This window comes from Chamaea fasciata, unplaced genomic scaffold (genome assembly GCF_029207755.1).
Source record: "Chamaea fasciata isolate MVZ Bird 193981 ecotype frontalis unplaced genomic scaffold, bChaFas1.0.hap1 SCAF_5, whole genome shotgun sequence".
In the NCBI taxonomy this organism is placed as follows: Eukaryota; Metazoa; Chordata; class Aves; order Passeriformes; family Sylviidae; genus Chamaea; species Chamaea fasciata.
In genome coordinates, this window is record NW_027094090.1 from 49,057,266 (window position 1) to 49,068,896 (window position 11,631).

General features: G+C 51.6%; 2 protein-coding genes across 2 annotated transcripts; both read right to left on the bottom strand.

Annotated features, from left to right (window-relative positions):
• Positions 1-1,947: 1,947 nt before the first annotated feature.
• SMDT1 (single-pass membrane protein with aspartate rich tail 1) lies at positions 1,948-4,482 on the bottom strand. Its single transcript, XM_066183583.1, has 3 exons — positions 4,198-4,482; positions 3,589-3,729; positions 1,948-2,235 (listed from the first exon to the last, which is right to left on the bottom strand). Exons 1-2 carry the CDS (start codon positions 4,351-4,353, stop codon positions 3,592-3,594), a joined length of 294 nt encoding a protein of 97 aa, XP_066039680.1. The 5' UTR covers positions 4,354-4,482; the 3' UTR covers positions 1,948-2,235; positions 3,589-3,591.
• A 113-nt stretch (positions 4,483-4,595) lies between these two features.
• On the bottom strand, positions 4,596-11,156 carry PHETA2 (PH domain containing endocytic trafficking adaptor 2). The gene is made up of 3 exons (XM_066183581.1): positions 11,073-11,156; positions 10,002-10,098; positions 4,596-9,472 (listed from the first exon to the last, which is right to left on the bottom strand). Exon 3 carries the CDS (start codon positions 9,462-9,464, stop codon positions 8,646-8,648), a length of 819 nt encoding a protein of 272 aa, XP_066039678.1. The 5' UTR covers positions 9,465-9,472; positions 10,002-10,098; positions 11,073-11,156; the 3' UTR covers positions 4,596-8,645.
• Between the last annotated feature and the right edge of the window lie 475 nt (positions 11,157-11,631).

Here is an 11,631-nt window from a genome sequence, read left to right on the forward strand (position 1 = left end):
TCCATACAAAGAGATTCTCTAGCATCTTAGGAGCCTAATGACTAGGTGAATTCAGAGCATGTGCCAGTGAGTGTGATCTGTTTGAAGAGCTGTAATTTCCTAGTTTTGCCAGTGTGTATTTTCCATGGATGGCATTTATCCCATGACTTGCCCTGGGGTGTCTGCTGAATAACCACAACACAAGCTGGCTGTGGGTCTTTGTGCTTAGCCTGCAGCCCCATCTGTAGATGTTGGCTCTGTGAGGAAAAGGGCAGGCCTCCAGAAAATCCACCATACTCACAGAAATATTCTTGTGCTTGAGGGACATGTGTACTCAGGTAGTGTCTTGCAATTTCAATGCAATGCTATGACTGTTGACCTTCGTTTTTTTATTAGACATTAGTCTCCTTAGTTTCTCAGAGAATATATAAAATCCAGTAGGCAAATAAATCCTTGTGCATTAAAACATCAGCAGAGTCCATTTTCTCTGCTGTAAAATGAAATTACCTGGGAAAAGGGAGTTTGTACTGTTTTCTAGAATAGGAAGGCTCTGTAAGAGCTTCTGAAGCCTAGCAGGAGATGGTGTCCTACCACCACCTCATCCACTGAATCAGGAATTACTAGTTCCCTTTTGAGAGGGATAAGGAGAATTTATTCTTTCACCAGACAGAACAGGTTTTCAGCAAGTAACTTGGTGCTGGAGCTCTTCCAGATGTTACCAGCACTGGATGTTTGTAGTACACTCAAACTTCTTTTTTTTTCCAGCTTAAATAAAAGTCTTTTTATCCTGTAACTACTGGGGCTTTCTTCTCCATGAGGACTGTAACACAACACTCCTCAGGAATGTGTACACAGGTACCTTCGGGCTCCAGGGTTGGCATGTTCTTAAGGACAGGGTTAACTAAGGAGGGACTGTGGGACAAAGCAGTGAAAAGGATTTTGGCAGCATATAAAACAGGACCACATACAGTTTGGCTCCCAAGAGCATATAAACCAATTCTCAGGTGGCTTTGGGGCAAGGAGGGGGCAACTCAGATACCAAGGGACTCAAGAACCTGACAGCTGCCTTTAGCTACAGCTCTTGAGGTTACTCAGATTACAGGCTCCCTTTTCTCTCAGTAGCCATGCTGGAGAGCAAACATTAAAAGCTGTGCCAAAGGATAAGGGAACAGATGTAGTTGTTGGAACTATACGCTGCTCCCAATTCAACAACACCACCAATAAGGAAGGAAGGAAGGAAGAAGTGGGCAGTCAAGAGGCCAGATCTAGTGACCAGAAACCATGAGACACTGGGGCAGTGCTGGCTTAAGAAAAATAATTGACTAACCTCTCAAGGTTTCATTTTGAGAGAACAGCTGGTGTGATGTGACTGAAGATACACTTCCTGTGCCATAACAGCAGAGACCTTTTAAGTCTATTATACAATGATTTAAGTGTAATAGCAAACATTTTATGAAAAGAGGAGTTGAAATTAATACAGTGGAGAAAACAAATACATTAGGGCTCTTTTAGAAGGAAGTACTGAACTGCCTAGGAAATACTGCATACTTGGAGCCAGTGTTCAAAGATTAAATGCTATAAAACACATGAGCAAGTTCATTTGCAACTTGTGATCTCAACCTTTTACCAAAGCCACTCAAAGTTTTAAACTCGGTGATGATAATACTCTCACCTTCAGTGAGGTGAAGTTAATGCCACAGTCCCCATCAGATAGAGCTGCTAGGTTGCTGAACCACAGTGCCATTGTCGATGTGCACTTCCTTCTTTAACAGGGCTGTGTTGTGGGGCTGCTGCTTCCCCTAGGATTCCACACGGCCTGTAGATCAGTACTGAGTTACTGAAAGGACTCAAGAGAAAAGAAGCATGAGGAGAGCCTCCCTACTGGAACAGATGTACAGAGATAGAAAAGTTAAGACAGAAATGGTAGGACACAGGCAAATAATGTATAAAAACACAGGACCAAAGCTGGACATGTCAATCGCTTGATATTTAATTAAGTTTTTCCCGTGTTGCTAATTAAAGGCATCCCAAGCAGTCTCTGACGAGGTGAGCATGTGTGTGCAAGGACGCAGGGCCTGTCAAGCACTTCCTTCCACCCTGATCTGCAGATTTCCAGCATACAGAGATGTGCAGGACACTCACTGGCAAAAGGGGATACAAAGGCCCCTGTCCCCTTTAGGAAGGACAAAACACAGGTGACAGATGTTGGAACCATTGTTTTGTCAATGGCTTTCTCCCTTCTGTTCTGTTCCAGTGCTGCAAATAGAACAACAAGCTGTTACAGACACACTACCGAGCTGCAGTCCGTATCCTCCTCCCAAAAACAACACAAGGTGGGGTTTACATAAAGGGAGTTTCCAACAGGCCAGTGCAGTCTTTGTAATCTTTTAAGTCTCAGCTTTTAGCTGCACAGTGCATGCTGGAAAACCCCTTATCAACTGGAATACATCCACCAAAGTGATTATAAATCTACATTATTTACAACAACTTCTCTAAAACAGTTTCTTTGTTCTACAAAGAATCAAATACACCCAACTTTACACAAGAGCAAGCTAAATAGACTAATAGAAGATGGTAGAAAGTGTAGCATAATGCAGATAAAGGTGAATTACTTCCATTCTTCCTTTCTGCAATGAGTCTGAATGGTCCAACTACTCCAGAGATCAGTGTTGTAACACCCACCAGACAGTTGGTTCTGATGGGTTCTGGAATTCTCTTAAATTGTTCACCTATATCAGAATTTCAGACAGTATGAGATTCTGTTTTAGAAGAGTTATTCCGTGAGTTAGGAGAAGACCTTTAAACAGGTAAACAAGTAGAACAAAATCGTGGAATCGTTTAGGTTGGAAAAGGCATTCAAGTTCATTGAGTCCCAGTTGTTAACCTAGTACTGCCAGGTCCACTGCTAAACCATGTCCTTAAGTGCCTCATTGACACCTCATTTAAGTACCTCCAGGGCCTGTGAATTCACCATTTCCCTGGGCAGCCTGCTCCAATGCTGGACAATCCTTCCCCTGAAGAAATGTTTCCCAATATCCAATCTAAACCTCCCCTAGCACAAGCTGAGGCTATTTCCTCTTGTTCTGTTGCTTGTTACTTGGGAAAAGATACTGAAACCTACCTGGCTACAGCCTCCTTTCAGATAGGTGTAGAGTGATAAGCTCTCCCCTGAGCCTTCCTTTCACCACGCTAAACAGCCCCAGCTCCCTCAGCCACTCCTCATAACAGGTGTGCTTCAGACCCCTCACCAGCTCTGTTGTCCTTCTTTGCATGTCTAATGTAGGAACACTCAAGCCTCTCTGTTGTCTGCAGTATAGACTCTCACTGAGTACATTTTATTTCTGATTCAGCTGACAGGATCTAAAACACCATGAGTTCTTCCAGTCCCTAAGAAATGTATGGTGTGGAGATTGCAGATACCAGTCTGGCCTACTCGAATACAAAACAAAAATGTTCACAGCCAAAGGCGTATCCGTGTCCTTGTGTTTAACTGCAAGTGCATCTTTTAAGCTGTTGCTGGCTGTATTTCCTTGTCTGAGATTCTCCTCCCTGCCCCAAGCCAAACGGGAAGCACAAATAATTAGATTGCTGATGTAGTTAATGACATACCCTTTAATCATCGTCATCGTCATCCTCTGGGACAAAGATATCATGTTCTTCAAGTAAGGCGGCAAAGTTCTTACTGATCTGAGTACCAACATACAGGAAAGGGATCACGACGCTGAACACTCTGAGGAGGCCGAAGGGCGTCTGCAAGGAGTCGATTGTAAAAAGCGGATCTTTACATCCAAGCAAGTCCCACTTTGGCTGAACCGGCGCACTCCCGGCTCCACATTCGCGCGGAGGGCGCGGGAAGTCAACCCCCGGTCACCGCACCGCGCTTTATTTTAGTATAATGGTATTACAAACACTGCCGCACCAGCGAGCGGAGAGCCCGGGGCAGGGAACACCCGTGGCTTAGGAAGGGGGAGGCGGTCACCGGTGACAAAGGGCGGCGCGTAGGCGGGTGTTACCTCCCGCTGCCTCGCTCGGGGGGACGCGAGGGGCACGGGCCGGGTGGGCCCCGCCCGCTCGGGGGCCGCTCCCGCCTCCCCGCCCACAGCCCGCCGCTCTTTGGTCCCCGGCGCTGTCACTCACCGCCACCGCCCAGCCCACTGCCGCTCCGGCCGCAGCGATTTGCCCACCGCGGCCGCCCCTGCCCCCTCGCCCCTCACTCACCTTAACCGGCTTGGGCAAAATGGCGCCGCTGCGGGTGACGGTGGCGCCCCGGGAGGGCACCAGCGGCACGGCCGGGGCCCGGCCCGGCTCGCCCCAGCCCGCACGCCCCGAGCGAGCCACGGCCGCCACTAGGAGCCGCCCGGCTGCCGCCGCCATCGTCCCGTCTGCCGCCAGCCGCGGCCCAGACCGGGCGTCACCCGGGATCTCGCGAGCCTTGTGGGGAGGCGGCGGGACCGGCGCTGCGCATGTGCGGGGCGAGGCCGCGCCCCCAGGGTCTCGGGGAGTTCCTCGGCGCCCTCGGAGGGACGGACGGAGCCACCTCCCGATAAGGGGAAAACTGGGCCGGGCCCTTGCGGACACGCCCCGGGGCTTCACGGCTCCATTGGCTGCGCACGGGCTACAAATCAACCTGGTTTATTCGGCTTCAGGGCATAAAATACAAACTAAACAATGTAAACAACGAGATGCGTAATGTAAGTTCCTCGTGTAAAACAAACTCTAAACAATGTAATGCAACGTATAATACAAGTTCCGCGTGTAAAACAAAGGCACATGCAAAACCGCCTCCTAAAAAAAGGAAGACGTCCTAGGTAAAACAGAAGCACTTGGAAAGGCAGGAGTTGCTCGTAGTGTTTTCCAGGTAATTGTACGGAGAGAACACAAGTTTGGTGCTGCTGGTGAAAGATGCCCCCATGCATTTCAGAGGGGTTTTTCAGCTTCTCTGCAAAGGCGGCCGAGCGAGGTAACATTGAGGGGTGGCTCGCCCGGGCACTGTTAGCGCAGCAGCCACTGTAACACAGAATGTCTGATCTTGGTCATGATTGTCCACCACATGGCTAAGAGTGGCCACGGGTAAAACCTTCAGGTTACTCTTCATCTGGACTCAGTGGAAAACAGCAGTTTTACAAAGGAAAAAAAAAAAAAAAAAAAAAGTGCAGAAATTATATATCATGGGCTCAAATCTGAAAGCCCAGCCTCAGAAAAATGTAAGGCTTTAATCAACTATTTTAGCAGGACTGGGAGCCCTTCTCGGCACAGCTCATAAAGGCCATGTCAGAATTGCCCTTCCTCTTTCAATTTCTTCTGAATTTTAGCACTTTTCTGTCATTGCTTGTGCACTAAAGAAAACTCTTAGAAAAGGATCTAACTTTAGTACTTTAAGGAAAGTACCTATTCAGCTTCAGTGTTCAGCTCCCCCTTTGCCCAGGAACCTGTTTAGATAGACATTCTCTATTTTTAAAAATAAAAAGGGAAAGTGGAGGCAGGAGGTGAAACAGTCCAAACATGAAGGACAGGAGAAAAACCCTGGGTGGCAATCAGTCTCATTTTGCTGCCAGGGACAATGTGCAGTAAAAACTCTCTGCCTTTCCTGTAACAATCTCTGCCTGCAGAAAGACAGACAGGCAGCTCCATTAGCCAGCTGAATGTTCAGCCTCAGGAAGCTGAAATCCCAACCTCCAGCCTGGGGGCTGCTTCAAAGGCACTGCCAGCACAACCAGTTCAGCTAGGCTGGCTTGATAGCATCCATCTCTGAGGAGGCAGTGCAGCACTCAGGTGCTTCCTGCCTGATGAAGCAAGTGGCAGTGGTCATTAAAAATCCTGTACTCCCATACAAATTTGGGCATGGCTCCAATTATGGCCCTTTTCTGAGTGAAAAAAGGGCCACCGTCACCCGCAGCGGCACCACCATGCTACAACAGTGGGATGGTGAGGAAAACCCTGATCAAGCGCATCCCAAAGTCACGCAGTATCTCTGGAGACCTAGCAAAGGCCCAGGCATGGATGACTGGGACTGAGCATAAACGTGGATCAGGATTAAGCCATTTTCTTACTAGCACTGCAGAATAAACCACAAAATCACTCCAAACGCAATCAGACAGAAAGCAGAGCGCGGTGCCTCATTTGCAGGATTTGGGATTTAGTTGGGATATGTGCTAATGCAAAGGTAGATAGCATGGAAATTGTGCATTTGAATGGGACAGATTAAAGCATTAAATATAAGCTCTTTAGTAGTGTTACGGGCTTATTAAAACAAACTAAGCTTCTTAAAAGTGAAACGGCCCTTAAATGAATAATACTGTTGCAGTTTCAGTTCTGACAGAACTGGCTTTGTTAATTTATTTTCCCTTTCAAGTCACTCCCAATCCTTGGTTCTCATGTAGGAACTGCCACTACATTTTGATTTGTTTTGGAAGTTGAGTCTTTGCTGTCAATCTGCTTTATGTTAATCTGAAACATGAGGAATATTCTCTCTGTATTTCATTAAAAAAATTAACCACAGGAAAATGCTTGACAAATTTGACCTTGGTCCCAAAATACCCATGCTCAGAGCAAGGAGGCACCAGGTAGTGCAATCCCCTGATGCTGCTGCCCTGGCATGGGAAAAGGGACTCATTTGCAGCCAGGAATGCTGCAGTACTGAACTCTTCAAGCAGCAGGGCAGGGAGGCAGAAATGGCCCCTACGTCCAACAAGCTGAGCTGCTGATGAAGCCAGGGCCTTGCCCCATGGCCACCTGCTCCTGATTTTTTTGAACTTTTTTCACAAAAACAGAACAAAAATAATCCTCCCAAACTTGAAGACCCTTACTGTGAAGTTATACAGCCACGAACCAGAGAGGACTGGACTGCATTGCTCGCAAGTGAAGGTTACGCTCTCACTGCCCAAAGTAATTTGTATGATCTAATTTAAGATCTAATTTCGTCTAATATACCATCGAGCCATAATTAGGCAAGAGGCTGGAAACTCATCATCCAAAACTACCAGAGACATATTTTAAAAGGCATCAAGAGTTAATAGAACTAATTTGATTTCTGCATTGGCTATCCCTGCAGGCAATTGCAAAGTAGGAAGCCAAGTGTGTTTAAGTCCAGAAAGGTTCTAGCCAGCCATGACCTGAAGTGGGCTTTTGCTTTCCTAGCAAAGCTCTTTAATGAAACAGAACAATAAAAACCAGGTTTAACACTTTTAGATGGGAAGCATGCAACTAGATAGGGGAAATTTTTAAACCCCATCCCAAGGGTGTTCTAATCGCTGGACCTGGCACCCACCTACTTGTACCATGTGCCTTGTGGCAAGGTTTCTGACCTACTGATGCACAAGTCTGTTTCCACAGAGAGGCAACAGGCATGCCTCCCTGCAGCCCTCCCAGCCTGCTGGGAGAATAGGATGTGCTGCAGAGATCAGCCAAGCAATGCTGACATGAAATCAGAGGGAAGTGCCGGTAGGCCAGGTGCAGGCTTGGTAGAAGGCAGCGATATGGCTTTGATGCTGCAGAGGCAAGCCCAGACACTGCCAACACCCATAACTCACTCCCACACTTTCACATCTCCTCCTGAGACTTGCCCTCTCTCCCTCCCCACTCCTTCAAAGCCTCTCCTCCAACTGCATAGCACTGCCAGGAGCTGGGCAGAGCCACAGTACTGAGAGAGGCCCTGCAGGAGTGTAGCTCTAGACACCCTCTTGGGCAAGCAACCCGATGAGCTGACTGAGCCCTATATGGCACTTTGCAGGGGCTGTGGTCTAAGCAAAGGCTGAGAAATTTTCTCCTGCCCAGGCAAAGAGGCTTTAGCATCCCTGTTTAGGAACAGGGAAGCCTTAAGCCAGAGATATTAGCAGGCTTGGTTACCACTTGACAGAGTCCAGATCAGCCTTGGGGAGCTCCTGGTGTTCTCAGTGTGGCTTCAGGCCAAGCTCCATGTCTCCATTTCAGGCTTGCTGCTTAGTATGAGCACACAAAGAGACAGTTGCAAGACTATGATAATCCACATCCTGAAGGATTTAGTTGAAAGAAGGGTTAGTGCAGGGGAAAGTAAAAAAACAATGCAAAAGCCCCAGCTGCTGGGCCAGCAACAGCGGCAGTGGTTTAAATGTCCTGTAAAGAGAGAGGCACAAGGCTGGAGGCATGCACTGGGGCCAGTGGCCTGTCAGAGGCACTTCATAAGAGCCCAGCCTTATCTGCTGAAAAAGAACAAAGGCAGAAGGACTTTGGCACAAGACCACGGACAGTAATAAGCACTGATCAAAAGCAAACTTCCACACTGAGGAACAAAACAAAACAAAACAAAACAAAAAAAAAAAAGTGGTGAAGGAGAGGTGGGGATGAAACACCCAGAGCATGCACCATGTCAGGACAGCAAGTGGCCAAGCCCATTGGCTGAGGTTCATTGCGTATGTGCTGATTTGGGCAGCTCCTATTTCCAGCAGAGAGAGTTTAAATAAAGGTGGCTCCCCTGGTGTTACACACTCTCTGGCTGTATAAAGCCTCATGGAAATTAAATGTGAGGTTTAGAGGAGATTTGAGTCCCTCCCAAGTGAAGCATACACACACTGCACGCTCAGCCACTCATGAGGGCAGGGGGCAAGCAGCATCCCTCACTTCACTCTTCCTGCATGCAGGACAGGATGCTGGGCATCAGCCAGCCAGTGACTTGCGCCCCATGACCCCAGTCACAGATGTCCCCTCTTCTGCCTCTCCTGCCACTCCCATCTCAGCACCACAATCTCCTGCCCATACCAGCTGTGCAGCTTGGAGAAGCAGATTGTTTCCAGTGACACTGGGCTCTCCAGCATGGCTGGTGAGAGGCCACGTGCTGGGGATCCTGTGGCACTGCCGGCGACCGAGCGCCGGCGTGGAGGCAGGGGTGGGGGCTTTGTTTGTCCCCCATCATGGTCAATGCAGGTGGCCCCACCAGCGACACAACCACCACTACTCCATGTGGAGTAGCCATTCTCCAGGGTGGTGGGCTTCTCCTGGAGAGGCTGCAAGGCAGGGATGGAGAGATGCCTCTTCCTGCCAGAGGAGGAGGAGGAGGACCTCCATGGAGACTTACGGCAAGCAGCCAAGCTCTTGCAGGCCTCCTCCAGCTGCTTCTCCAGCTCCTTTACCACCAGCCGCATGTAGTCAAAGCTGGCCCGTGAGAGCGCCTTCACCCAGGCCTCCATGGCAGCCTGCCCATCGGCCACCAGCACGTAAGCCCTGGCACCAGCGTCATCAAAGCGGATGGCAAAGGCGAACTCCTCAGCGGCCTCGCACAGCTCCACGGTGCAGCCCTCCAGGACCACCAGCCCCACGGGCTCCCGGCTCTCCCGCTCCTCAAAGTAGAAGAGGAGATTGCCCTTGAGGACGAACCAGCGGCGCTGGTAGGAGGTGCCATGGTGGTGAACATGGTGGTGGTGCCGCTCCACCCGCTTGCGCAGAAAGCCGGCATGGTCGGCGGGCGAGTCGCACGTGGCATAGTGGGCCACGCTCCGCTCATTCAGCTTCATCGCCCCACCTAGGCGCAGAGGAAGAGAGGGGGAAGAGGTCCTCTTGGTGTGAGGAGCATGTCACTGGCCCCACCAGCAGAGGCCTGACCCTGCTCCCAGGGAAAAGCAGCCACGACTCCAGCAGCCACTGATACAGGACAGCATCTAACCCAGCAGGTACCCCTGCAAAGGGCAGGCTGGTTCCTTGCTGCTGCAAAGAGGAAGTCACTACTAGAGCCTCACCACCCAGACACCTGCTTTCCCTGGGAACACCAACACCGCTGTTTCATTTCTTATTCCACAAATGACCTACTTTGCTGGTCTTTAATGGGACACATCAAAGAAATTTGCCTCTCTGCCTGCGAGGCACTCCTTTTGCTCTCTATTAGAAGGCAGGATAAGGAGAGTGTTTCAGACCCCAGGGCTCTAGAACTTACACTTCTGCTCCCTTTCCCTACTCCCTGTCTCCATGCAGGACCACCCACCCCACCAGCCACCCTGGCAGCAGAAATCCCAGCTCCAGCAGTTTCTCCAGCAGTGGGGTGCAAGGTGCCTTACCAGCTATGCAGGTCAGACTGCAAACCCTTTCTGTCTTCCTTGGCCAGGCTGCTCCCTAGCTGAGGGTGTCTGAAGCTTCAGCGTGATGAGCACCATCCTTTGTTGGAAGAAAAGGATGAAGAAGGAGGAGTTATGAACCAGAACACACTGGGACTGTCAGAGCTGACAGAGCTAAGAGCTATGTAACTCCCACCCCAGAAATCCAGGGTCCTCAGAGCAGGCAAGCTGCACTGGGATGGCAAAACTGGGGTAACATGCACTCGTTTCAAAGCGTGAGCTCCAGCTCAGAGCAGTGCCCCTGTGGGCTTGTTTTCTGGCTACTAAGTTTGTTTTGGCTTTATTAAAAGAAAAAAAAAGAAATGTTTTGTAGAAGCTGTCAGTGCCTCACTTGTGGAGGTCCTGTGGCAGGCGACTCAGCAAGGCAAGGAGAACAGAGCCTTGAAGGACAGAGCCAGCACAACCTCTGTGGATTGTTCAATTGCAAAAGGATTTCCAACTGCTAAAACTTCACACATAGAAATATGCAGAAAACCACAGCCACCACTCCCAAGACATATTTGGGCACAAGGAGCTCCCCACTGCTGAGCACATCCCGGAGCCCCTCTCCCATCCGGGACTGTGGGACACGGCTGAGGTGATGGGGAGCATGGACCTCAGTTGAAAAATGCCCAAGACCCCGACCAGACACAAGGAAAGGCTATTCCCTGCAGATGCTCTGCCCTGGGGAGCTTCCAGCCTGGCACACTCAGGCTGTGGACAGCCGGGGCAGCCCAGGCCGGCCCTGACGCGAGGGGGCTGTGGGGGTCCCACGTGTGCCGTGCTGGGCTCTGTGTCTTTGTGTGCGGGCGCACGCCTGTGCAGTGGGGCTGCGTGTCTGTGTGTGTGCGTGTGCGTGTGTGTGTGTGCGTGTGCGCGCCCTTCCGTGCGCGTGTTCGTCGTGAGCCTGCGACCCCCGCGGTCCCGCGGCCGCTCCCGCCCTGCCGCCGCCCCTGCCCCGGCCCGGCCCCGGCGCCACCCGGTCCCCCAGCGCCTCCCCTGCGACGGCGGGACCTCGGCCCCGGCCCGGCTCACCTCCGGCCGCTGCTGCTCGGCGGTGCGGAGCCCGGCCCTACCGCGGCCGGGCCGGGGAAGGCTCCTGCGGCCGCCGGGGCCGTCCCGCCGTGCCGGCAGCACCGCCCCGCCGGCGGCCGGGGGAGAGCGGGGGGGGCCGGGGACACCGCAGCCAGGCCGGAGCCGCGTCCTCCCGCAGCGCCCGACACCTCTGCGGGGTCGCCACCTGGGGGGCACCTAAAGCCCCCGCTCCCTGAGTCACTGTTGGGGTGCGGCAGGCACGGAGGCGGCGGTGACAGGGTGCCAATAAGGGGGTGCAGCTGCAATGGGGTGCAGTACGGGCCGGGCGCAGTGCTGGCGGGGGCCAGCTACGGGGTACAGCAGCAGTGGGCTGCAGCACGGACAGGGTGTGACACTGACAGCGCAGCGGAAGAGAGCGATGTTAATGGGGTGGCACGGATGTGGGGGGCGATAGCGGCGAGGCGCGGCCACTGGGGGCGGGTGGGAGGCGTGGGCGGTCGGTCAGCTGATGCGGACGGCATCATGTGAGTGGGGCCGGCCCGGCGCCCGGGGCGTTGTT

What these genes read in the sequence shown, in the direction of transcription:
- PHETA2 (XM_066183581.1), bottom strand. Translation starts at nt 9,464, where the DNA reads ATGAAGCTGAATGAGCGGAGCGTGGCCCACTATGCCACGTGCGACTCG.
- SMDT1 (XM_066183583.1), bottom strand. Translation starts at nt 4,353, where the DNA reads ATGGCGGCGGCAGCCGGGCGGCTCCTAGTGGCGGCCGTGGCTCGCTCG. An exon ending in TTTTGCCCAAGCCGGTTAAG is followed by an intron (nt 3,730 to 4,197) that starts GTGAGTGAGGGG and finishes GACTCCTTGCAG; the next exon opens with ACGCCCTTCGGCCTCCTCAG.